The sequence below is a fragment of the Thermothelomyces heterothallicus genome, assembly GCF_042370625.1.
Source record: "Thermothelomyces heterothallicus CBS 202.75 unplaced genomic scaffold P884_scaffold_11, whole genome shotgun sequence".
NCBI classification, from domain to species: Eukaryota; Fungi; Ascomycota; class Sordariomycetes; order Sordariales; family Chaetomiaceae; genus Thermothelomyces; species Thermothelomyces heterothallicus.
In genome coordinates this window covers 755451-779190 of record NW_027192572.1, presented here as the reverse complement: position 1 = coordinate 779190, position 23740 = coordinate 755451, and the positions used below count along the sequence as shown (strand labels likewise).

Here is a 23740-nt window from a genome sequence, read left to right as displayed (position 1 = left end):
CCTTATGCATACAACTAGAATGTCCTAACCCACGTATGCATCTGACCCATTCCGTACCTGCCTCCAACCTTGTTCCATCCCATTTTTGACGCCTGTACGGATATAGTTACATACATCCACGAAGCATTGCACCTTCCCGAGAAATCTGAGGCTTCGCATTGACCGTGCAAACACGCAACAGCAGGCGCCTAACTAATCCGCGACCGCTTCTGGATTTAGCATTGGTTATCTCCGGGTCGGCAATATCGGCACCCCGAGCCCTGCAAACTGCAGACTGAGCCCAATGCGACGTTGATCAGCCATACCCTTGTAGCCGCAGAACATTCTCCCAAACCAGCCGATCCTACGGAATACTTGCCCTGAAAGAAAAAAAAAAAAAAATCCCGAGCACTCCCTTCCACCATCTTCCTCTTGGCCTTTCTTGGCCTCCAAAGTGCTGCAACTCATCGTGCGCACGTTCTGTCGGAGAAAAAAGGGTGGAAGTTCAAGGTGGAAGGCTGTTTCAACAACACGGCAGTCCACTGCAGAAAAAAAAAGATTGAAAACGAGAAACGCCAAAGGGGAGGGCACCGACATGGAAACTGAAGGCGCCAAGGAAATGCAGGAGAATGCCCTCTCCGATTCGAGCTCGACGGCCGCTGCTTCAATTCACGCAGTTAAGGCCGATGCAGAAACAAAAACGGCAGAGGGCCGTGGCGACTCCAAGACCGCTCATCCCAAGGACGCCGAGTCGGATGCCGACGATGTAGACGTCGAGCTTGGCGCGCAGGTTAGAGCCCCTCCCCATCCAGCCATTTAGGAACCTCGGTTTTTGCTGTTCACTTACTCACTGCCCTCCGTCACCCTTAGTCGCGCGATGGCGACGGTCTCAACCGGACCAGCACGCGCACTAGCGTGAGGTCGCGTCTCTCTCGCGTCCTCTCGCGCAAGCGCACGCCCCAGCAGCGCATACCGCCGACTCCCATCCCGGTGTCGGACCTGGCCGCGGGCGTGGTCGGCTGGGATTCGCAGGACGACCCAGCGATGCCTCTCAACTTCCCGCAGCGCAAGAAGTGGCTCATCGTCAGCCTGCTGTCGGGCATCACGCTGCTCACTCCCCTCGCGTCGTCCATCCTGGCCCCCGGCATCACCACCCTCGACCGCGACTTCGACAACCACAACGACGTCGTCGGTACCATGACCGTCAGCGTCTACCTGCTCGGCTACGTCATCGGGCCGCTGTTCCTCGCCCCGCTGAGCGAGCTGTACGGCCGCCGCCCGGTGCTGGCTGCGGCCAACATCTTCTTTTGCACTTGGCTGATCGGGTGTGCGCTGGCTCCCTCGATCGCGTCACTGATCGTATTCCGATTCTTCAGTGGAGTCGGTGGTTCCGGGTGTCTGGTAAGTACCTCCCAGAAGTCGTCCCTTCTTTCTCTTTCTCTCAAAGCCGGAGAAGATGGCCGACAACAGATCGATGCCCTGACTGACAAGCGCTTCCTGCCAGGCCCTTGGCGCGGGAATCATTGCCGACGTCTTTAGAGTTGACCAGAGGGGCACGGCCATTGGCATTTACACGCTCGGGCCGCTGATTGGTATGATATAAAGAGAATCAACACTTGCTGTCTTCTAGGTTGATGCTGACCGACCCACCAGGCCCGACGGTCGGTCCCGTCGCCGGCAGCTGGCTCTCCCAAACCATCGGCTGGCGCTGGGACTTTTGGATCGTCTTCATCGTTTCCGTTATCGTCGTCGGCCTGTATGAGCTGCTCACCACGGAGACCAACCCGCGCATCCTGATGCGGCAGAAGGTTGAGCGCCTGAAGAAGGAACTCAACCGGACCGACCTCCGCAGCTGCTACGAAGACCCCGGTGCCGAGAAGCTGAGCACGTCCCGTGTCCTCCTCAACGGCCTCATCCGCCCAACTAAGATGCTCTTCCTGTCACCAACCGTCTTTCTCATCTCGCTGTACCTTGCCTTTACCTACGGCACGCTCTACCTCCTCTTCACCACCATCCCCTTGGTCTTCCAAGCGACGTACGGATGGAGCGTCGGCATCACTGGCCTGGTGTATATCTGCCTCGGGCTTGGCAACTTTACCGGCTGGTGCGTCGTCACGGCGACTTCGGATAGGGGCGTTGTCAAGCGCACCAAGGCCAACGGCGGCGTCTTCGAGCCCGAGATGCGCCTGCCGCTGACCATCATCTTCAGCTGCTTTCTGCCCATCACCTTCTTTTGGTACGGCTGGTCGACCTATTACAAGACTCACTGGATCGTCCCCGTCATCGGCCTATACCCCTTTTCGCTTGGCATCATCGGCATTTTCCTGCCGCTGACGACGTACCTGGTCGACTGCTTCCCTATGTACGCGGCCTCGGCCATTGCCGCAAACACGGTGTTCCGCAGTTTGGTGGGCATGTTGCTGCCCTTGGCTGGCCCGGCCATGTACGAAAACCTTGGTCTCGGCTGGGGAAACACGTTGCTGGGCTTCATCTGCATCGTGATGATTCCCGTGCCCCTGCTGTTCTTCAAGTATGGCGGGAAGCTGAGGAAGATGGGATTGCAGCTTGTGAACTGAGCGTGCGGAGGATGGGTCAAAAGACCCTCCAGAGAGCGACAGCTCCACCGGCTCAGGAGGGACGTAGGTTGCCTATCCCTTGTTCTTCGTTGTTTTCTCATAATAATCATTCCTGCTGTACTCATACCCATCGCGACGTGTCTCTCACGCATCTAGTTTCTAAAGGTCGTCTTTCTCGGAATGATAAACTGATTTCAGTAGTGTTCACCTGTGCGCTTCACATCCCATTTGTGTCCCTGAGCGAGTGCGTCATGAGGTCTCGCAATGTTCTCGGTCTTGAGCTACAAAAGCTGTGGACATCACCCGGGCATCTGTTTTGGTCGGACCTTGCCCATCCTCTCTTTGATCACCTTCTCGCACAGCACTGGTACAGCAACATCGGTCGTTGGTTGCCCAGGCTGCTTGGTTGAGACCGACCGTAGAAAAAGAAGTGGCCTACGAGCAGCACAGGCTAGAGCAGCGGCCCATCTTCAGTCTACGATCGGCCAACTCGATGCCAGGACAACTTCACATGCCGCGTTTTCATTGCAGATCTAACATCGCCATCAACGGTACGAAAATGGCCCCTTCCGAGATCTGGCGGTACCCCCCAGAAAACCTTACCGAGTCGGTCCTCTCCCGCCTAATTAGTCGAGATTCTCACTTCTACACTGACCAAACCTACACCTGGATGTGGCTCCGACACCTCTGGGCTACCAAAATCGTGCCATCGAGAGGCGCTTCCGGCACTTCCGGCTTCCCAAGATGAGCCTTATCCTCTACGCCGGCGTTTGTTACAAGTTCGGATAATTATGTCTTAATTAGACGACAGCAAGTGGCTTTCTTAGGATCCTGGTACCTCCGCCTTCCCTGCCGCTACCGCCATCGCTGCCGACGTTACTGCCGCCCGCTACAAAAACGATGACGACGAAGACTGAGACAAGGCCATTTTTGTCGTGCAGATACCGCTATCTGCGGGAGGCGTGGGCAGCGTACGACGCCACGGGGCACAGGAACATCATGGTCCTCCTCGGGGAGGGATATCTGGGGGGTTGGGGGTGCAAGGCCGCATACATCCTGAACGACACCGACCTCCAGTGCCCGGGGATGCTGGGGAGTGAGAAGATCTTGTTTGGAAGGAGGCGGTGAACGAACTGCTCCGCGAGGAGATGTATCTGCGCAAGATGGGAGAGGATATGGTCTGTCTCGGCTCTTCTCTTCTCCTTTCTGTGGATGTGATGAAGGATCGGGATTCATTTGGTTTGTGCTTCGTTGCTGACTTTTGCGTCTTCGTAGTTTCCTGAAGCCTGTGAGAAGTGGTGTGCCGCCAATCGTCTCGTAGTTCCTGGCGCGGATGAGGCGCCTGGTAATAGCGCGCCGCTCGAGATGCAACTCAGCATCTGGCGACGCCATGTGCGGAAGGCCCGCGGGATAGCGGCTTCCAGGCGGCGGAGAAGTTGGACGCGTTTTTCCCCCGTCAGTTAAAGAAAAATTCGGGGTTGAGTTGGCGAACTCTCACGAACGACTGCCGGTTACTACAGCTATTCGGAAGAGGGAATACTGGACACTCCACCTCGACAACAATCGGTGGCCGCAGCCTGACACCTTTCAAGTGGTCGACGATGAAGAACAGGTGGTGCCGCTGATGAGAGTGCTCCAGACCTGACTTGCCCAGCACCTTGGCAGGCTGCAAGAGGAACAAGGCGACAGAGTTGAACTTGGCACCACCGTTGACGTCTATTGCCATGAGTACGTGTTGCGCAGTCACCAGAACGGATGGGCCCTCACGGTCAGGACAGCCAACGCGAAACCAAGTTCTCTTCCAGCAGACCACGAGGCCAAGGAACGCGAAGCCCGAGCTGGAGTTAATTCTGCTGGGGAGCTTGAGGATCAGGTGAGAGAATTTGCCTTGGTGATGACCAAATGGACTTGTAGAGCGGGATTTCTCAATTGACGCAGAGCCTATGGAGTCGCATCAAGGCCAAACTATCTGCAAAGAGTCAGAGTTTGCAGGTAGACACTAATAGAAGAAAGTCTGTAACGCTCGTCACTCAACGAATAATCTATTAATTATAGCTTTAATTATATGAAAACTTCTATATCGCGCAGATTACCAGGCATGGGCTTGTTGCCTCAAATGGAGCATGATGCTAGTTTATTCGTCTATGAGATCTTTGTGCAAGTTCTTTGTTTCGGTTATTAATGGAGGCGTCGTGTTGTCAATTCAAGGGAGCAGTAGCAGCTTCCTCCCAGCATCGCGACTTCGCTCTAACCCTCTTTTCGCACTGTCCCCACTTTTCACTTTCTGGTCACTTGAACTTGTGCGCAACCCTGCTTGCCCAAGTAGCATGCATCGTCAACTCACGATATGAACCAGACCTAATTGGCAGCCTTCGGTTGTCTACAGTTTATATACACAGACAAGAACAGAAAACAGCTTATCTCTTGTCGGCATACACAACCGTGATCTCGTTACGATCCATTCATGGATCGGGATGCGAATTCGGCCACCAACCTCCTCGGTAAGTCGCACACGCAGCTGCACTCATGCCATGTTCGTCATTGGCGCATGAAGGAGCCTTGTTGGTGCATTGTGCATCAATTCAGGCCGAACCCTTCTCGGTATTGTCCTAATAGCATGAGATCTCCTCTTTAAACTTCTCTTTTAGGAGACAGAAATTAACCCGGAACAGAGAGGAAAAATATCCTCATCGCCGACATTCTGACCTCGGTGCGCGACTACTTCAACCTCGCGCTCGCCCCGGTTGATGACACGGCCTCAACTGGGCAGACGGCCGAGCGGAGCCTGGCCATGGAAACGAAGTTAAGCGCAATGGTATATCTCCCCCCCCCCCCCCCCCCCCCCGGAAAAGAAAAACCTTCCCCATGGACAGTAATTACTGATCATACACACATATATATAGATCAAATCGACCGAAGACCTCGTCTCGCTGAGCCGCAGGATCCGCGAGCTGTGGATCATCGGCGCGCTCAAACCCGTTACCGGCGAAGCTGACCAGGGTATGGACATGGACAGCGAGCAGGTGTTCTCTCTCCTCGGCGCCCTCCGCGAGCGGCAGCGGCAGAGCTTGCTCCAGCACGCGGCGGCGGCCGGCGGTGGGTTCACATACGAAGTGGGCGGACTCGATGGGCCAGCGGTGCCAGGATCAGAATCAAAATGATCACCTTGTTATTAAGTGGATATTAATAATCGACCGGACGAGATGAGTGTCACAATATCGCGTTATGGAGAAGATCAAGACTTGGTATTTGATTTCTGGCGCCTCGTCTGTCTATCAAGGGTAGAGGAACATGCGAGGCTAAGCTCGCGTGTCTTTTTTTTTTTTTTTATAGTGTTTTATGTGCCCACCTCCTCCACGCCATCCGCTTCATCACCCAACTCTGTCTCCAGCGCCTTGGGTACCTTCTCGGTCCGCTCTGACCGCTCGTGCGACGCCTCCACGCCACCGGCAGTCACCCAGAGGAAATAGTCTGTCCGGAAGTTGTCGACCTGGTTAAAGAAGAGATGGAATCTGGCCGCGGAGCGCACAATTTGTTAGCACAATCTCTTTTCAACCCCCCCCCCCTTCTCAAACAGTTGGGTAGCATAGTGAGTTTGTGTGTGTGTGTGTGTGTTCATCAAGCAGACTTACGAGTTCTCCTTCTCCTCCAACTCAAACATCCTGCGGTAGATGTGCTCGTCCTTGAAGGCCGCGATCTTGTCCTCCCACTTTGAGAAGTCGATGGGCTCCTTGCCCAGCGAGGCGGCCTTCTTGTTGTACTCGGTGAACATGGGCCGCTCCAGCATCAGGCCGAGCCCGGGCGCCTTGGGGATGCTGATCCGCCTGGGCCCGTAGCTCTCGGTGATGATGGACAGGGGCGCGCCGCAGCGGACGACCATGACGGCCATGGCGACCATCTTGCGGATCTGGTGCATCATGAAGGACTGCCCGTGCACCTTGAGCGAGAGCCACTCGGTATCGCGGATCGTGATGGGCGTCGGGTTGACCTGGAACGACTTGATGTGGCGCTTGGCGGAGGGGTCTTTGAAGGACTTCATGATGGTGTAGTTGTGGAAGTTGCGCGTGCCCAGATAGAGGTCGAGCGCCTGCTGCAGCCTCTGGATGCGCACGGGCGAGACGCGGTACCGCCGCTTGGCCGCGACATACGCAGCCTTGATCTCGCGGAGCGCGCGCTCGACGGGCGTGAGGACCGGCTCGGCCCTCGGTCCTTGGGCAGCAGATTGGCCTTGTGTTTCGGACGCGCCGTTTCCGAGTGGGGCCCCTGCTTCGGCACTACCCCCCTCGGCATCCTCCTTAGGTTTCTCCTTCTTCTCCTCCACGTCCTCCTCCTGCCCTTGCGCCTCCTTCATTTCTGTATCCTCGCCGGCGGCGGTGGCCGCCGCTGCGCCAGAGTCGGGTTTCGTCTGCGCCCCCTCATCGCCGAGATCCTGGTCCTGCGTGTCGTGGAGCTTTCGCAAGACCTCGGCCCTGACGTCGGGCTCCAGGTTCTCGAGAATCGGTTGGATATCGTTCTTCTCAACTTGTTCCCAGAAATCCTTGACGTCGTCGAGGCGCTCGAGGTACTCGTCGTAGACTCCCTTCTCTTTGGCGGACTCGGCGAGCTTCTTGCCCAGGAAACTGCGGGGCAGCGGCGGCAGCAGCGAGTAGCTGGGCATGAGGTACTCGTACCAGCGGGAGTCGCAGGCCTGGTAGCAGCTGAAACCGTTGCTGGTGCGCTGGATACCCCACACCCTGATCTGGTCCGGCAGGTGCGCGTTGATCTTGTCGACAATGTCCTCGTCCTCGACGATCAACTTCAGCGAGAGCACGTTGCCGGCCGCGTGAACTCCCTTGTCCGTTCTCGCGCAGCGCACCAGGCTCGACTTCTTTGGGTCGTCGGCGTTCGCCTTGGAGATGGCGCCGGCGGCGACGAAGGCGGCAAAGATGTCGCCCTCGATCGTCTTGTCCTTGTGGTTGATCTGGATGCCGTGGTAGCCGGTGCCGGCGTATCCGATCATCACGGCGACCTTGCGCTTCGGCCGGCGTCCCTCGGCGGCGATCTCCTCGGGGGTGAAGGTAATGCTCATGTAACTGCTACCCTTGTTGTCCTCGTCGATCACCTTGCGGCGTTTGGCATTGCGGTCGTTCTGGACTCGCTCGCGCTTGTCCGGTACCGGGCCCCTGTTACCTCGTTAGGTGTCGGCGTTGGGAAGCCACCAAGCAAATGGCAAATCACGGGCGACCTACTTTGCGCTCCCGAAGCCGGAATGCTTGCGCTTCTGCTTGTCGTTGCCCCGCTCTCTGCCGCCGCGGTTTCCGCGGTGGCCATTGTTCGTCTCGGCAGGCGACCCAGCAGTTGAAGCCGCGTCTGGCGCGCCGGAGTGGCCATCTGCCACGGCGCTGGTGGTTTCGTTGGCTGCCATTGTGCGAGTCGGCAGATGAATCTCATCGCGGTTGCTGGCGGTCCTGCAATCGAATTTTTGGCGCGCGATTCTGACTGCAGACTCCAGCGTGCACGCGCCAGTCGTGGCGGGGAATGGTGGGGCGTATCCTGCGTGGCTACGCCTTTAAGCATGTATGCCACCAGAGAACTTTGCTCACCATCGTATATCCAGATTACTGAATCTCTCAACCTACCAAAGACTTCGTATCTGGTGTTTATGTTATCTGCCTTTCCAGTTCTTCGAAATCCGGGACCTGTTTTTTTTTTCCAAAAAAATTCAAGAGCACTTCTCTCAGTCACCGCTCTTCAGGCCATATTATCCCGGTCTGAATTACGGATAACCGAGGAGCTATATATGCCTTGGTACCTTATAAGAGAAGTTTCTATCGGCTTGCGAACAGTAAAATTGGTCCAAAAAGATCCTCGCTGTTTAGCCTACAGAGGGAATTACCTACATGCATTACCTCAAACTCATGTGCTGGCGGCGACCGTCTTCTCGGGTTAGCAGCGCAGCTCCTCAACTCCGGCTGCGCTCTGACTTCTCCCATTTACATGTCGACCTTCAGTGTAGATTTTTGAGTGTTGCACAGGAGCAATGATGATTCTCTGTGTAACCGGAGAGGCCCAAGCATTTCCTTCAGTCCCGCTTTACATTTTACAAGAGCGAGTTTCGCAACATGAGGGGATCATTACAAGTGCTTCGTTTCATTATGAAGGTTATGTCAAAACAATCCTAACTTGACGGTCATCTATAATACAACGGGATATCCGTATTGTCGCTAATGCGCTAGGGTGCCAGGGCGCTAGGGCGCAATTGCACGATGCAGGAGCCCATGGAGAAGCAACCATATCCCGCTCTATATCTTGCCAGTGTCGTGGATGAGGTTGGGGACTGCTCTCTCGACAGACTCGGGAAGCTTCTCCTGGAGCTTCTTGGGCACGATGGAGGCATTGCCATCGTCCTTGGCGTGCGTCCTATGCGTGCTCTGACCGGGCTCTGGGCCGGTTTGACGGATCTGCATTGCTCAATTAGCCATCTGTGCAGAACAGAAGCAAGTCGTTTGGGATTGGAGACGAGAGAGTAGCATACCTTGTCGGGAAGTGCGTTCTCAAGCCGCTCCGGAGCAGCCTCCTGGATCTTTTGGGGGACGTGAGACCTTCCCGTTGCATGGGAAGCTCCTTGACCGTGCTCATTGGTGGACTGCATTGTGATGAAAGTGTGAGAGATGCGGAATCTTGTAAAGAAAAAATGTTCTGTTTTTAGGCGTGGCGGCGCTACAGATGAGATGTATAATAGACGAAGTTAGCAAGAGGGATGAGAGAGCTAAATATATAGAAGATCTCCAGGAATATTCTTGAATCACGACAAATCTTTCGTCATGTCTATTCTTTTGCGTTCAAAGACGTGTTCCTGGTGGAGAGTCTCCGATCGATTTCGATCTCATATTAAACGACGTCATCAGCTTCAAACATCGATCGGGGCCGGGAGTCGATGGAGCTAAAAAGCACCGTCTTTACGAATCGCATTTCTGGCATCTTGCTTGTGTTGTAACTTCGAGATGTGTTATCACCCCTAAATGAACTATTGATGTGTTTCGGGATTCATTAAGGTAATCACTATTAAGTAATTGCTCCTGGCGAGATCATGGGAAGCCCTGTGTTTTCCTGGATCGCGAGAGTTGAGAATCGTCTCACGTCGCCGTGTTTGTCCTCCCTGCCGGGTGATGATTACAAACTCGGGTCTGTTGTGTTGCAGGTGAATTCTTTCGAAGGTGGGGTACTCCGTATCGTAGTCAAACAATAATCCCAAAAGTGGCAGGATTTCGGGTTAGCTGAACCGATGGGGCCGTACTCGATGCAACCTTAAGGCATGTTGAATCAAATCTTGACCCTGCGCCCTTCGGCTCAGGCGGCGCGGCAGCAAGCGACATTCTTACCGAGACCCGAGAAGTGAGAGGTGGATGGGTGTTGCTTTTTTACCGGGGAGAGTTCAAGGGATTAGGGATTTAGACTGGTTCCCTTCTGATTACCCCATTGAAAAGCATTAACTACTCACTTGGGTAGTTTGGCCGGAGAGAAATGGCGCACGGATGAGCAGATACAGGGGCAAGCGCTTAGGGGACAATGACTAATGCCGTCGCCGACCCATTTCTCCAGCTAAAGCGCCAAGGAAGGGGTAAGTGTAATTGTCGATCAAACTAGCGGCGGCACGGACGCCGCAAGGCGAGGTCCATGCAGAGCCAGAGGGCCGTGGTGCGGCGGCAGAACAGTCTCGCCCGACGTGCGTGGGCGGCACAGCACTACAACCGATACTAGTACGGACCAGGCAACGGAAATTAACCTACACGCTCGATACCATGTGCATGCAAGCGCGTACCTCCCTTACCTCCGTATGTACGGAGTTACAATACATACAGTACATACCTGCTTTAGGTAAGTAACATTGCACGGATATACTGTATATACAGTACTGTACTTATTGTAGACAGGCACACAGTCTACATGCTGACATTAGATACCAGCCAAAGTTGTGACATGTTTACACAAAGCATTGACAGCCGACCTCGTTTCTCCGTATGGTTCTGCTAAGAGGTAGGGAGGTTGTGTTAATTACACAGTAGGCCACAGCCTGGCGGCTATTTAAGGTATATATATACTATGTATGTACGGATACAGCACATACCTAATCACCCCAGATGCCTCGTAGCAACGCATGGACAGGGGATTGCACCACGTCGTAGTGTGCGGCGCAATTTGCTGTCAAACGCCCCTGTTTCTGCACTACACTACACGATTACAACGCTAACTTCCGCGTGCTTATCTCCCGAGGCAATTCACTAATTAATTTACCTACCACTAGCCCGCCATGATCTCGGTTTTCCACGGTTTCGCCCCGTCCGTGGTCCGTGGTCCTCCCGTCACCGTACGTACTTTTTCTTATCAATGCGTATGCAAACAGCCTACATGTTGGCTGACCCATAGCGCGCACCTCCCCCATCTTCAGGAACACATAGGCGGTCATACCATCCTCTCGCAGAGGGTCCGGCTCGCTGAGCCGATTGCTTTTTTCCCTGACGACGATGTTGGGGTTTTATTACATCCTTCTCTGGGCACCTCTCTACGCAGCCCTTGTCGGTGCTGATACAGACCCCCTACTGATTGACTGCTACCGATGGGACGGCGGGGTGACCGCCAACAACACCAAGTGCCCCAACTCCAATGCCTGCTGCGGGCCGACCGCCACGTGCCTGTCGAACCGCCTTTGTCACAACGTCGGCGACGGGCCCGACCTGTTCGTGCGGGGGCCTTGCGCGGTCAAGGGATGGGATCCCGACTGCGCCCAGATCTGCCAATATGGTACGCCCTTCCATGTCCCCCCTCTCCCCCCCCCACCTCTTCTCCTCTCAACCTTTTGGTGGCCCTCTTGTCGTTGCGAAACTGGCGACATGTGAGGTCTGTATCGCCAGGGATACTCGCTTCAGGGACCTAACATTGGAATACCCTAAATTAACCTGATACCTCTCCGAGCAGATGAGCTAGGTGGCGTTTTTCCGCGCGTCACGATATGCGCCGACGGCAGCCTCTGCTGCAACAACGACCCGCAGTGCTGCCAGGACGGTAAGGGGGTATTTCTCGACGAAGCCGGAAACATCGCTTCGGCCAGGGCGACGGCCGCCACAACAAGCTACCCCCCCTTGGGCGGCGGGCCATCGAGGTACACCCTCACTCCGTCCGCCAGCACGACGACGACCACCACCGCCCCCAGCGGCGTCGGCGGCGGCGGCGGCGGCAGCAGCAGCAGCAGCAATAGCAACAACAACAACAACAACCCGTCTTCCATCAGCGCATCGTCATTCACGTCGGAGCCGGCGGGAACGGCCGCGGCAACGGCGTCTTCTGCGCCATCGACAGCCACCCGGACCACCGCCACCGACCAACCGCCCTCGGGCGCATTAGGTTCTTTTTCGACCCCGGGCTCGATCTCGGAAGATGACGGCGGCGGCGGCGGGGGCAACACTACCGGGTTCAAGATCGGCCTGGGGCTGGGGATCCCGCTCTCTGTGCTGGTGACGGCCTGCGTGGTCTACTACCTGGCCGCGCGCCGCCATCGCTCCCACTTCGTTAGCAGCAGCAGCAGCGGCGTCGGCGGCGGCGGCGGCGACTCGCCAGCCTCTTATTATCAACATCCGTCCTCCCTGCCGCCGCAACAACCGCAATATCCGGGCTCGGCACCGCACTCGCCGGGGCCGGGGCCGGGGCCGGGGCCGGCGTATTACGTGTACAGCGGCACCGCCAAGGGGATGGGAACCGGTACGGCGGGGCAGCAGCCGGCAGTGGCGGTGGTGCCGGTGGAGGCCCAGGGCCAGTCGGCGGCCGAGCTGGATGCGGTTGGTGCGGGTCCGAACGGGGCGAGGGAGGAGAGGTATTATAACCACGGTGTCGAGATGGCCCGGGGGTGGTATGCGCCCGGAGGGCCGGGCGGGGTTGTGAAGAGTTAAGTGACTGAGTATGCAGGAAGTGCAGGCAGGTTAAGTTCTTACTATCAGGGGTTGGAGTGAGGTAAATATCAGGTTCTTTTCTCCAACGAAGTTCAGGCACCTATCTGGGCATCTCGGTAGCTTTTGAACACTCTTGGTGACCAGCAATTATTTTAGCTGAGATTGTAATTTTCGTCCTGCCCCAGAGTCCTTCCTTCTTGCACTCTGTGTCTTACCTTAGGCGAATTCTACCGAGTTTAATTCGTTCACGCATCCTTTAATTGCCCCCCCCCCCTTTTCTTTCCTTTCTCCCAGAGTGCTGAAGACAGGCTTGTAGGCGGAAGGCTGCTCCCCCGAGTGGCGACGTGCCTGGACGGTAGCTTCTGCTGCAACGACGAACCCGACTGCAGCGATAATTAAAGGGACTAAAAGGCTCGGTGTGTTCCGCAACGAGAGTGGTAACATCGTACTCACCAAGGCGACCGGTCTCACTACCGGGTACTCTCCCATAGGCTCCGCCGGCAGGAGGTACACGCTCATCCCGTCATCGAGCGCCGAGAGTACCACGGGAAGCCTCCAGACGACAAACAGCGCGCCCTACGAGTCACTACCAGCACACACCGTCGAAGGACGCACCCCTCTCCAAAAACAACGAGAACTCTCTGGGTCTAAAGATTGGTCTCGGCCTTGGGATCCCCGGAGCGGCCCTCGTCACGGCTGTGCTGATCTACTTTTGGCTCTGCGCCCGACACCAGCCTGCTACCATGTTTCGTCATCAAGATGCTGCTGGATGTGACAGGGATAGGAACCAGAACAAACCGGAAACCCCTGTATTGAACATTGCGGAGATGGGAGGACCAACCTCGGTGGAACTTCCGGGCGCGAGTGTCAACAAGAGGCTGGAGCTGTGCATCTCTTTTTTTCTTTCTTCTTCTTCTTCTTCTTCTTCTTCTTCTTCTTCTTCTTCTTCTTCTTGTTGTTGTTGTTGTTGTTGTTGTTCTTCTTCTTTTTCTTGTTCTTCTTTTTTCCCTCTTGTTTGGTTGCCTGGTCCTGTGGCGGGACTAGAATCGAGGAGAGTTGGGGGTGGACACTTGAACGATACCTTTGTCAGTCGGTACGTCTGTAGTTAAATCGCTAAATCACTCCCCAAGTGGCCGATGATCGCTTCGGATTTGAATGATAACCCCCCGTCGGGCGGTCTTTTATATACTGCCGCCCACAGGTCTTCGAGCATACCCCGAGATGGCCGAGGTTAATTACAATGTTAATTAATTACACTCTCGGCTTCTCCCACGCCTTCTAGAACAGTCGCTCGGCCGATGATACAGGCACACATACCATCCCCTCTAACTCCTAGTGTTACAATTAGCCCCCTCCCGCGAATTACACCTCAAGGGGATTCCTTCCTTTCGTAGGTTCTCGTAGCCCGAGGTCAAGACCACGGGAGAAACATGAGGTTAAACAGAATGTACTAAGTCATACCTATGTATTCTGTATCTCTAGCAGCCGTCCCATCCAACTATGAACCCACTTCAGGTATCCCATCATTCTATCGTGACCATAGGTATGTTATACCCGAGCATATAGAGCACGTAGGTATTGTTAATAATTACAATGTATGGAGAGGAGATGATCCCCCTTGTAGGTAGAAAGAGAACGTTGCCCCTCTTGCCGACTCGGGCATAATTAATCCAGCTTTCACTTCTCGCCCTCCTCGTACGACTTGAGCTCATCCAGGATGCCGGAGGCGGCGACCGTGGCGCCCGGCGTCTTGGCGCACAGGTCCGCCAGGTCCCGCACCCGGGCCCTCATCTCGGCCGCCCCGGGGCCCAGCACCACGTCGACCAGGATGGGCCCCAGCTCGGCTTCGGCGCACGAGGGCATGGCCTGCTTGTTGCCCCACCGGCCGATGCCCAGGTACTCGGCCCGGTTGGCAAAGTCGTAACAGTCGAGCCAGGCGGGGAGGATGACTTGCGGGACAGCGGAACTGCGAACATTGTTAGCTTTGTTATTTCTTCTTTCTTCTTTGAAGAAACTAAGGGAGGGAAAAACGTACGTCAAGGCGTCGTGGAACGAGTTGGCGCCTCCGTGGTTGACCGAGCAGACCACCGTGCCCGCCTGGAGCACGGCGGACGGCTGGGGCTTGACCCAGTCGACGATCCGGACCCGGTCCGCCTCGATCTCCCGCCGGAGGATTCCGTGGACGCTGGTGCCCGGACCGACCTCGTACATGGCGTCCTGGCCGGGCTTGTACCGCTTGAGCTTCCACAGCACCTGCAGCTTCCCGGGCACCCCGCCGACGCCGATGTTGCTGCCGCCCTCGCCGCCCTCGCCGCCGTGGCGCCGCAGGGTGTCCTCCCGCGCCTCGACGGCGTCCAGCAGCACGCGGAGCGCCCGCGCCATCTCCACCGCCTCGTACTCCTCCAGGACCCGGTGGGTGCCGAGGCTGATGAAGACGGTGGGGCCGCGGCGGAGCCAGGCGTCGAGCTCGCCGCCGTCGTCGGCGACGGGGGCCACGGGGCGGATCAGGGGCCCGCAGGCGGTCAGGTGGCGCGGGATGATGAGGGGGAAGTCGATCTCGGGCCGGTTGGAGACGAGGATCTTGAGCCCCGCCGGCGGGTTCATCATCAGCGACTGGAACGTGACCAGCTCCGCGCCCAGCTTCTGCCGGGCGCGCGCCCGCACCTCCCGGAGCCGGGTGTCGGTCAGGGAGAAATAGATCTGCGCCAGGCAGTACACAGTGTTGGCGGGGATGTTCCGCCAGGGAACCGGGAACTCGTATGCCGAGCCCATGCTAAATAATAAATATTAGTTAAGAATTGTTTCAGAAGGAGGTCAAAAAGTCGACAAGAGTCCAAAAACGCCAAGGGAAGAAAAGGAACGAATTTGTCAGGGAGGGGGGGAAAAAACGTACACGGGGAACTTCCAAAACAGCGCGGCGCGCGGCTGGAAGGCGACGGCAAAGTCCTTGAGCGTGTTGGGCGACAGGACAATGTGCCTGCGCCCGAGGGCGCGGCAAGCGGTCAGGCCGGGGGCGAAGAGGCTATCGACGACGGTGATGTCGGGCTGGACCTCGTCCAAGATGCGGACCAGGCTCTTGTAGACCAGGTCGAACTCGGGCAGGTCCCAGGGCAGGAACAAGTGCATGAGGATCTTCATCATGGCCATGACGGACGAGAAGATCGGCCGCTTGCCCATGACCCGCTCGAGCGCCGTGCGCGGCCCGTCCTTGTATTGGATCGCCTCCGTGAAGCTCGGCCCGTCGAGCTGGTGGAAGGTCCAGGGCGCCGCGCCCGGCGTGCATTTCACCGAGTACCTGGACGACGTGGCGACATCGTTGGCGATCTCCTTGAACGAGGCGAAGTGGATCTGCACGTCCTTGTCGAGGGCCTGCAGGGCGTGGCCGGCGGCGAGGAACACGTTCGCCTGCCCGTATTCCGCGTTTACCACCAGGAGGACTTTCTTCGTCGTCATGGTGGGACTTGGTTAGAAGTCTCCCCTCTCGGTGATTAGGCAGTCCTCCTCTTCCTTCAGAATGTGAAGCTGCGTAGTTGATAAATACCTCCCTCTTCTTGCTCTTTTCCCTTCTTTTTTCTTTGATTTGTCTTTTATTCGCGACTTCTTAAAAAGAAGAGCGCGCGCAACTTGAAGGTGTAACTTTCGCGTGTTCGTACCACCGAGCTAAGTTCAGCTAAATGAGGTTATCATGGAACAAGACAAGCCGCGTCAGGCGGGCCTGTGCAGCTTCTCTACTGAGTATTTAGCTTCTGTTGGATGTATAATTAGACGGATGGATTTCTGTGTAGATATGGAGCCCTGTGCAGGCTCCGGGGTTTAAATGGTACAAGGGCCGTGGGAAAACTGAGATCTGATCGGGGCTTGACGAACAACAGGGGGGTTGCCTGGAGGCTTATGGTTTTTTTTTTTCTTTTTTTTCCCGTTTCCCCTCCAAGCACAAGATACTTGATAGGGGGTTGGTTGTTGATAGGGAAAATCCCGGACCCATTGCAACGTCAAACTGAAATTACGTGCCTATGTAACGTTATATCCTTACACACGTACGATTTCCGTAGGCAGAGGACTGTGTAGTTTTTACACTGCAGTTATATTAAATTCTGGACTAGTTGTCCGGTAATTTGTAATCCGTAATGGTTCGTAATGATGGGCTGACTTCCCCCCCCCCCCCCCCACCCTTGTTACAAGCGGATCGAAGCGGGTCTCCAGGGGTATAATCCTTAAAGGATTATCCAAGACGCACTTGACCCAATGCTGGTTCTGCTGGTTGGTGGGCGGTCCAAGGACAAATTCAGAAAAGCAACGTGGGAGAGAAGCGAGATTAGCGGTGAATTTCAGCTCACCGACAACACTATACCGCTGCTTTGCCTCGCCTGATTGTTGCGTTATATGAGGTGGATGTACCTTGTAACTAATTAGTGCACTTTATTTTTAGAACATGGATGATCAAACAGGCCAAAGCTTGTCTCCCTCTCGGTCTTAAAACCCCAGCTTGAATATGTTCCCGTATTTTTTTCTTTCCTTTTTTGGATTCCTTTCCTTGCAGTCGTCAAAAGGGAAGAGAAGAAGGAAACAAAAGAAACAGGAAAGAATGCACATATTAATCACGCATGGGAACCATTGAGCTTCAAGAGTTCCTTTAGGCCTTTAAGACTTGACTTGTCATTCGTGGCCATAGTAGGCGGAATGCTTTATGATGCTAGCATTCAATAGTGGATTTCCGAGTGCAAGAATGCATCTCTGGAGGTACTGAAGGCGCTATATCTACTCTGTATGCCCTACCGCTTCAGGCCGACACGTGAAACCTTCGAAGAGCTGGGCTGGATCTCTTAAGTGCACTACTTGGCGAGTGAAGAATCCTACGAGACCAATTTGAGTTTCTCGAGTATAGCTCCAACAGACCTAGTTTGTTTGTCCGGATGTGCTTGAAGGCTCTACCAACTTATACGAGTGACCCAATGGCAAGGCGACTTTGACATGTGAACTCGGGGCTTGGCATCAGTCTGGCAGGGGACAACTTTTAATATAAATTAATTATACATAGGTAGCCTGACCATACCCCCTAGACTTGACCTGACCAGACCCCCCCTGAAGCGATTATTGTCGAACGCAGTGGAGAGCTCGAGTCAGCAACTGAGAGCAATTGAAAGTAGTGGCTACGAAGGAACAAAAAGAGTGCCTTGCTAATCTATCTACGTACAAAGGAGAAGAAGAGTGGTATAAATAGACAAAAGAAATGGTCCATACCCTGATGAGCATACGAAGATTGCCTTGAATAACCCAAGCTCTTCGGACGAGGAATAAATTCTCGATTTCTTTGGGCAGCACCTTGAGCCGCTGTGACGCGAGATGCCATCCTTGTCTGTACAAGATTGGCAAAAAAAAAAAAAAAAAAAAGGCAGAGAAGCTCTTGTCCTGTGGCTGTGCCGCACCTCGGGTCAATGTTGACGCTGGCGGCGGTGAAGCTGACAATGGCAAGGGGGCAGAACTTCATGTCATTGGATATCGACATCTTGGCCCTCGTTTGCCCCCCTTGGAATTTACCACCGTTTAGTTATCCTCAACAGTCAGTCTCAACAACGTGGCTCCTGAAGACATGGACGATGACGATGACCTTCTGCCAAGTCGTGGCACATCGCTCTCTTGGATGTAGTGACGCATTATCTATAGGTGTTGGGGACTGCCTTCATACGCTTTGACAGACAACGAAAGTTCTCCTCCCAATCACCCGCTCCCCTGCAATAAACAGAGAGCCTTGGAAGGGGTGCGGAATGCCGCTAGGGTCTGAGCTCTTCTCAGTTCCTTTGATGGTTACAAAGGGACTCGGTTATAACAGCCCCGGTCTAAAACTGCACGGGTAACTGCCTCGAGTAGACGGTATCCAGGACGGCAGTCTGCCGCCGCGGAGTAAAGACTGCATCTCTTCGGCGCCGGCCTCAGTCCCGTTCCCCAGCATCAACGGAACGACGTGGGGCCACGAAGACTGCCTCTTTTTAGATGTATACGTCCCCGCCGAAGGGGTGAGGCCGGGAGACAGGTGCCCGTGTTGCACAACTTCCACGGCAGCAAGGACATTTTCTTCAGCCCCATGGGCCTGTTCGACTAGATGCACAGGAAGAATAAATCCAAATTCATCGCTGTTGCCAACAACTACAGGTCAGCGCTCATCCTCCTCCTCCTCCTGCTGCTGCTGCTGCTGCTCTTCCTCTGTGGCGCGGTCCCGTATCTGAGAGTTTGGGGAAGGCGAAATCTAACTTTCCTATTGACCGACGGTGATGCAGAATGGGAATGCCTGGGTTTAACTGGGTCAACGGGGAGGATCTCGACGGCAACGTCGGGATACTGGACTGTCTCGCGGCAGCCGAGTGGACGGCGGCGCACATCCAGAAGTTTGGAGGCGATAGGAAGCGCGTCACGATCCTGGGGCAGAGCACCGGTGCCGGCATTGTCTACTACCTGACTGTGCTCGACGGCGGCAGGGGGAAGCCCCTGCCCTTCCAACATGCCTTCAAATCGTCGCCGGAGGCGGCGCAGCGGCGCCGTCAAGAGTCGCCAGCGTAAGCTGAGAACAGACTACTTGTAATTTATATCGACTATGGGCAGACGTCGGTCAGCAACCCGGAGCTGGCTTTTGCCTTCGAAGCGAAGCTGCTAGAATTGGTGCTGGGCGAGGACATGGCGTGGCCAACGTACGGCAAGGACAAGCGCATGTACAACATTACGAACACGTTCGAGGCGACGACCATGCCGCCCAAACTGCGCCACTGGTGCGAACTCCTCAGCCGGTTCGTGCTCGACCCAGCCAACGGCGCATGACGTATCTCTCCGTCTTGATCAGTTATTAGTTGGAGGGGGACCGGACACTGTTCGTATTTTTACCATGATCACCTCTCGCGGGGGAGGTCGGATTGTGACTGAAGCTATCAGCTCTTCGCAGCCGCCGGTGCCCGGTTCACTTCGGGCTTGAAAAGGATAATAGTCGAGGTGCCTCCGTTCCCACTTTTAGCACTTTCATCTACCAAGAATAACTACCGTGCGAGAGTTGGTGACTGGGATCGCTCTAATCACTCATAACCCCCTTGCCCATTCGGCTGCATTGATTAATGTAATTAGCCGAGAGACAGTTTTGGGCCTGCTCTGTAGGGAGGTATCTGAAGTCTAGGGCGGAAAAAAAGTCCAAGGTTGTCACTGGGCATCTTGGGTACCTTACGTAAGACTGACTGACCACTACTTAGCTACCCTAATTACCTTTCCTGGGTCACCCATCTTGTCGCTGTCCGACTCCCGAGATATCATATCGTGGAAGCATCCAGGGACAGTATCTTGGGATATCTTGCGTAAAAATAAATAAATAAATAAATAAATAAATAAAAACGAATATAAAGAAAATAAAAACGCGGGGAGCTTAAGATAGATCTTCCGTGGGAAACAGGTCGGTTGCCAAGGGTCAACTTCCCAGACATCTGTTGGGTAATTCAGACAAGTCACAGAACAAGGTGTCACGCTTTTCGCCTCGCAGAAGGACGACGAAAGAGATGACCACGAATGAGATGACGACAACCAATGGGTAAGAGCAGGGCAAAATGTGGGAGAAGATTAAAACCACACCAGAAACATAATTACCTACCTAATATCGAAATCGGCCCCAACGAGGGCGACATTTCGCTCCTGTGCTCATCCGGAGACAATGGGCTATAAAGAAAAGGGGCAGAAATGGATGCGAGATTTTCCTCATTCGTGGATAAGCTCAAGAGAAAAGAAAAATAAACGAATCTGGTGACCCATCTTCGGTTCAGATGACGGCCTGCCCTGTGGGGGAGTTCTGCCTTGGAGTCGCCGACCGGGGTGGAAGGCGCGATTACCCAGGCGGACGCTCTGCCTGGCGCTGCCACCAACCGCGGTCCCAAAACGGCAGCCCTGTGAGTCACAGGGCTCGTCGCGCCCCAATCGGGCGCCTGTTGAACACACCAACATCGCCTCGGCGGCCTTGCCCAATGAACTTGGCCGACCGGGCCGCACGTCATGACTCCCAACGCCCGTTGCAGACAAAGGCCAATAATAATAATCAGCCATGACAATTCACACAATGAGCCCCCATATCTTGGTCCGTATAAGACGATGTTTTCCTTTTTCCCCATGCTCGCGCACCTTCTCGGCCGTTCGGTCGGAGACGTTGCGCGCCCTTTACTCGATCGGCGAGTGCCCTTCGCTCCAACGACACTAGGCATACAACCCGGTTACCGAATTCGGCTGGTCACGCAACAACAGCAGGAAGAGGACAACTTGACCACTTGAAAGGGAAAAAAAAAAACAAGAATCACTGATAAAGCCCCTTTATATCCTGAATCCCCCTATGGGCCTTCTTCTTTGGAACACCGCCTCTAATGCTCCATATCCCGGAGCTCCATCCTCCTCCGGTGGACCCTCCAACTGGGACCGGCGCCGGGCGATCAGCAGCAGCACCCAACAGCAACAACATCCCACGCGGACTCACCCGAGCGCAACTCGCCCCTCACACTTCGCCGAAACCTCCTCTCCTCCCGGGCCGGGTGCCGGCCGTCGCTACGTCCCGACCGAGGAACGCGACGACTGCCACCACCGCAAAGTCCGCCGCATTCGCTCGGCAGCGTCGGCAACGCCGCACCGTGACCGCAGCAACAATGGGCCGCCCGGCGGACCCCTTTGCTTGATCATTCCGCATCAGGAGGAGGACCGACGGAGCAGGAGCCGCGGGCCATCGGCGCGGGGTGCCCTTGTTTCCTCCTCCCTCTTCACCACCACTTCGCCTGCTGGGCAAGGCGGCACTCCCAGGCGGCGCCCGCCGTCGCTGGGGCGACAGGGCGCGTTCCGCGACGAGAGGACGGCCAAGCGGAGGCGGCGGTGGGCTCCGTCGGGAGAGGATGACGACGACGACGACGACGACGACGACGACGAGCACCGGCAGGACGCCGAGCGGTGCCGCATTCGCCTGCTTCTCGACGACGAGCGCGAGCTGGACAAGGGCTTCGCGCCGGACCGGATCGTCCGCGAGGGGCTGGGGTATTATTGTTATTATTGCTGCTCGCTCTCCGCGCGGCGGCCGCGGGGACGGGAGCGACGGGGCGAGGACGAGGCGTTGGCTGGGTGGCTTCTTTCCGGTTCTTCTTCTTCTTCTTCTTCATTTTCAACTTCGCGCTCGCGTCGGGCGGATGCGGTGCGAGAAGAGGTTCCGCCCTGGAGGGATGAGACCTCGTATGATGGCCAGCAGCTGACGGTCATTCACGAGCTGGCTGACGATCTCTCTGATGATGTTTTGCTTTCGGGTGTTTCTTCTGTGGCTGGGCAAGAGGATGACAGAACGGTTTGGGCGGTACTCGACGACAGGAACCATGTGGACGCAGCAGCATTCCAAGCGGTGGGCGCCATGATGGTGGGAATGGACGAGAGTCGGCGGTCCTCGGGTTATGCTGGGCCATGACGGCTCGTAGCAGGTCCGCCAAAGAGATCCCCGGCTGCCCTTGGGTCTCGGCCGGCTATGCAGCTGCGTGCTGCGCTCGGACTGGCCCTATGGACGGCTCAGCATACCGGGGGAGGGGGGCCGATGTAGAGTTATGGAAGATGAGCAAGCTGTGTGCTCGCGGCTTTCCGCTGCTTGAGCTCGCTTGCAAGAATCGAAGGATTGTCGGGAATCATGTAATTAATATGACAACGTCTGTACCACCACCAGCGTGGCTGAAGCGGGCACCGCATTGCTTGAAGGGTTTGCTTTTTCTCTCTCTCTCTCTCTCTCTCTCTCTCTCTCTCTCTCTCTCTCTCTTTCTTTCTTTTTTTTTTTTTTTTTTTTCGTTCTTTTTTCGTTCTTTTCATAACTGGGGCTCGACAAGCCCCATATTTTTTCACGGGGCATTTTTTTCCTACATTTGATCGACTATTGTACCATCGCCTTACCACTAGAGCTCTCAACTTATTGACCTTTGTTCTCAATGCATCTAATAGTGATGATTTCACAGGTTTGTTTGTCTAACGAATCCTCGAAGAAAATCTGACTCTTGTTTTCTTGGACGGGCAAGTCCAAGACTAGTGCGGCTTGAGTTGTAATTAATAGTGCCACCGAACTCCCTGGGCCCCATCGCGGCGGTGGCGCACGAGCTGGGCCTGCCCCTCACCGTCGACATCCAGGACGGCTACGGCGACCGGCTGGAGGAGGTGGTGCGGCGGGCGATCGTCGAGCTGGGCGCCGTGGGCGTCAACCTCGAGGACTCGCACCACGAGACGGAGCAGATGATGGACGAGGACGAGGCGGCCGACAGGGTCCGCCGGGCGCTCCGCGTCGCGGCGGAGGTGGGCGTGCCCGACTTTGTGGTCAACGCCCGGTCGGACACGTTCTGCACGGGCGGCGAGCTGGACGAGTCGATCCGGAAGGGCAAAAAGTTGCTCGAGGCCGGGGCGACGACCGTGTTTATCTTCTGGCCGCCGAACAAGGAAATGGCCGAGCCGGCCGTGCAGAAGGTGATCGATGGACTGGGCGGGCGGGTCAACCTCCAGCCGCGCAAGGCCTCGCCGGCGCAGCCGAAGGCGCTGACGAGCGCCGATATCGCGAGGATGGGCGCTGCGAGGATCAGCGTCGGGCCGCAGCTCTACAATGCCGTCGTGGCCACGCTCACGGCGGCGGCGAATGAGGTCTTTGCTGTGTAATTGGGTAATTATCGACCGCGGGAAAGTTCCGAGTTGATTAATTAGGTAAACTAATTAAATGGTCAACAAATCTCGGATATTGGAACGTTCGACTTGGTGCCAGAACCAAGAGAGTCGCAAGTAACGTTCAACATACGTACATACTACATCTTGCGAAGGGGGAGAGCAGGAAACGGATGGATCAAAAAGGGAGAGAGGAACATCATTCCCTGATTCATTCCTGATTCAGTCGTTGGGGGCGAAGGGAGGCAAGGCCAAAAAACGGGGCCGAGCCAGGGCTTGAACCTGGGACCACTTGCAGATTGAAATCTCACGACCCAAAGCAAGTATGCTACCACTACACCACACGGCCTTTGCTATAGTGAGCCACTCCTGGGAGGACACTCTTGAGCACGACCCCGTAGCAAGTCGCGTGGAATCCATCAGGGGCAGGTTTGCAGCAACCCCTGGATCCGCTGATACGCTGATGCCCGACTGCGTAATACTGGATGAATTGTTTGTGAAATGGCTGATTCTCATTGGGCTAACTATAACTAATCCGAGTCAAAATTCCTAGTAACTTTTTCTTTTCGAGTGCTAAGCTTTCCCTCCTAA

At 55.6% G+C, this 23740-nt stretch overlaps 10 protein-coding genes and 1 non-coding gene across 11 annotated transcripts; 7 read left to right on the top strand and 4 right to left on the bottom strand.

The window, feature by feature from the left end:
* Positions 1 to 574: 574 nt before the first annotated feature.
* On the top strand, positions 575 to 2555 carry P884DRAFT_277708 (major facilitator superfamily domain-containing protein; the record flags this gene model as incomplete). Its single annotated transcript, XM_069443108.1, has 4 exons — positions 575 to 769; positions 850 to 1380; positions 1484 to 1571; positions 1633 to 2555. The coding sequence occupies 4 exons, from the start codon at positions 575 to 577 to the stop codon at positions 2553 to 2555; spliced, it is 1737 nt and encodes a 578-aa protein (XP_069297653.1).
* A 1148-nt stretch (positions 2556 to 3703) lies between these two features.
* P884DRAFT_269846 (uncharacterized protein) lies at positions 3704 to 4200 on the top strand (the record flags this gene model as incomplete). The annotated part of the gene is made up of 3 exons (XM_069442300.1): positions 3704 to 3733; positions 3831 to 4014; positions 4076 to 4200. 3 exons carry the CDS (start codon positions 3704 to 3706, stop codon positions 4198 to 4200), a joined length of 339 nt encoding a protein of 112 aa, XP_069297652.1.
* Positions 4201 to 4900: 700 nt separating this feature from the next.
* On the top strand, positions 4901 to 5800 carry P884DRAFT_292182 (uncharacterized protein). The gene is made up of 3 exons (XM_069444146.1): positions 4901 to 5056; positions 5228 to 5370; positions 5459 to 5800. The coding sequence occupies exons 1-3, from the start codon at positions 5020 to 5022 to the stop codon at positions 5714 to 5716; spliced, it is 438 nt and encodes a 145-aa protein (XP_069297651.1). The 5' UTR covers positions 4901 to 5019; the 3' UTR covers positions 5717 to 5800.
* A 92-nt stretch (positions 5801 to 5892) lies between these two features.
* On the bottom strand, positions 5893 to 7959 carry P884DRAFT_277706 (pseudouridine synthase; the record flags this gene model as incomplete). Its single annotated transcript, XM_069443107.1, has 3 exons — positions 5893 to 6067; positions 6188 to 7717; positions 7784 to 7959. 3 exons carry the CDS (start codon positions 7957 to 7959, stop codon positions 5893 to 5895), a joined length of 1881 nt encoding a protein of 626 aa, XP_069297650.1.
* An 877-nt stretch (positions 7960 to 8836) lies between these two features.
* On the bottom strand, positions 8837 to 9186 carry P884DRAFT_299860 (uncharacterized protein; the record flags this gene model as incomplete). Its single annotated transcript, XM_069444716.1, has 2 exons — positions 8837 to 8995; positions 9070 to 9186. 2 exons carry the CDS (start codon positions 9184 to 9186, stop codon positions 8837 to 8839), a joined length of 276 nt encoding a protein of 91 aa, XP_069297649.1.
* Positions 9187 to 10845: 1659 nt separating this feature from the next.
* P884DRAFT_299859 (uncharacterized protein) lies at positions 10846 to 12478 on the top strand (the record flags this gene model as incomplete). The annotated part of the gene is made up of 3 exons (XM_069444715.1): positions 10846 to 10902; positions 10994 to 11336; positions 11511 to 12478. 3 exons carry the CDS (start codon positions 10846 to 10848, stop codon positions 12476 to 12478), a joined length of 1368 nt encoding a protein of 455 aa, XP_069297648.1.
* Positions 12479 to 14155: 1677 nt separating this feature from the next.
* On the bottom strand, positions 14156 to 15931 carry P884DRAFT_299858 (glycosyltransferase family 1 protein; the record flags this gene model as incomplete). The annotated part of the gene is made up of 3 exons (XM_069444714.1): positions 14156 to 14444; positions 14514 to 15251; positions 15372 to 15931. 3 exons carry the CDS (start codon positions 15929 to 15931, stop codon positions 14156 to 14158), a joined length of 1587 nt encoding a protein of 528 aa, XP_069297647.1.
* Positions 15932 to 18243: 2312 nt separating this feature from the next.
* On the top strand, positions 18244 to 19288 carry P884DRAFT_277702 (Alpha/Beta hydrolase protein; the record flags this gene model as incomplete). The annotated part of the gene is made up of 5 exons (XM_069443106.1): positions 18244 to 18298; positions 18347 to 18509; positions 18587 to 18694; positions 18754 to 18934; positions 19076 to 19288. 5 exons carry the CDS (start codon positions 18244 to 18246, stop codon positions 19286 to 19288), a joined length of 720 nt encoding a protein of 239 aa, XP_069297646.1.
* Positions 19289 to 20518: 1230 nt separating this feature from the next.
* Positions 20519 to 21595, top strand: P884DRAFT_259695 (uncharacterized protein). The gene has a single exon (XM_069441375.1). It carries the CDS (start codon positions 20857 to 20859, stop codon positions 21160 to 21162), a length of 306 nt encoding a protein of 101 aa, XP_069297645.1. The 5' UTR covers positions 20519 to 20856; the 3' UTR covers positions 21163 to 21595.
* Positions 21596 to 22567: 972 nt separating this feature from the next.
* P884DRAFT_307498 (phosphoenolpyruvate phosphomutase-domain-containing protein) lies at positions 22568 to 23146 on the top strand (the record flags this gene model as incomplete). The annotated part of the gene is made up of 1 exon (XM_069445134.1): positions 22568 to 23146. A coding segment is annotated over one exon (579 nt), but the record flags the coding sequence as incomplete, so codon positions are not given.
* A 264-nt stretch (positions 23147 to 23410) lies between these two features.
* Positions 23411 to 23498, bottom strand: P884DRAFT_t91. The gene has a single exon. It is a non-coding gene; the product is annotated as a tRNA-Pro (tRNA).
* Positions 23499 to 23740: the final 242 nt, after the last annotated feature.

What these genes read in the sequence shown, in the direction of transcription:
- P884DRAFT_292182 (XM_069444146.1), top strand. Translation starts at nt 5,020, where the DNA reads ATGGATCGGGATGCGAATTCGGCCACCAACCTCCTCG. An exon ending in TTCGGCCACCAACCTCCTCG is followed by an intron (nt 5,057 to 5,227) that starts GTAAGTCGCACA and finishes AACCCGGAACAG; the next exon opens with AGAGGAAAAATATCCTCATC. An exon ending in AAACGAAGTTAAGCGCAATG is followed by an intron (nt 5,371 to 5,458) that starts GTATATCTCCCC and finishes ACATATATATAG; the next exon opens with ATCAAATCGACCGAAGACCT.
- P884DRAFT_259695 (XM_069441375.1), top strand. Translation starts at nt 20,857, where the DNA reads ATGCTCCATATCCCGGAGCTCCATCCTCCTCCGGTGGACCCTCCAACT.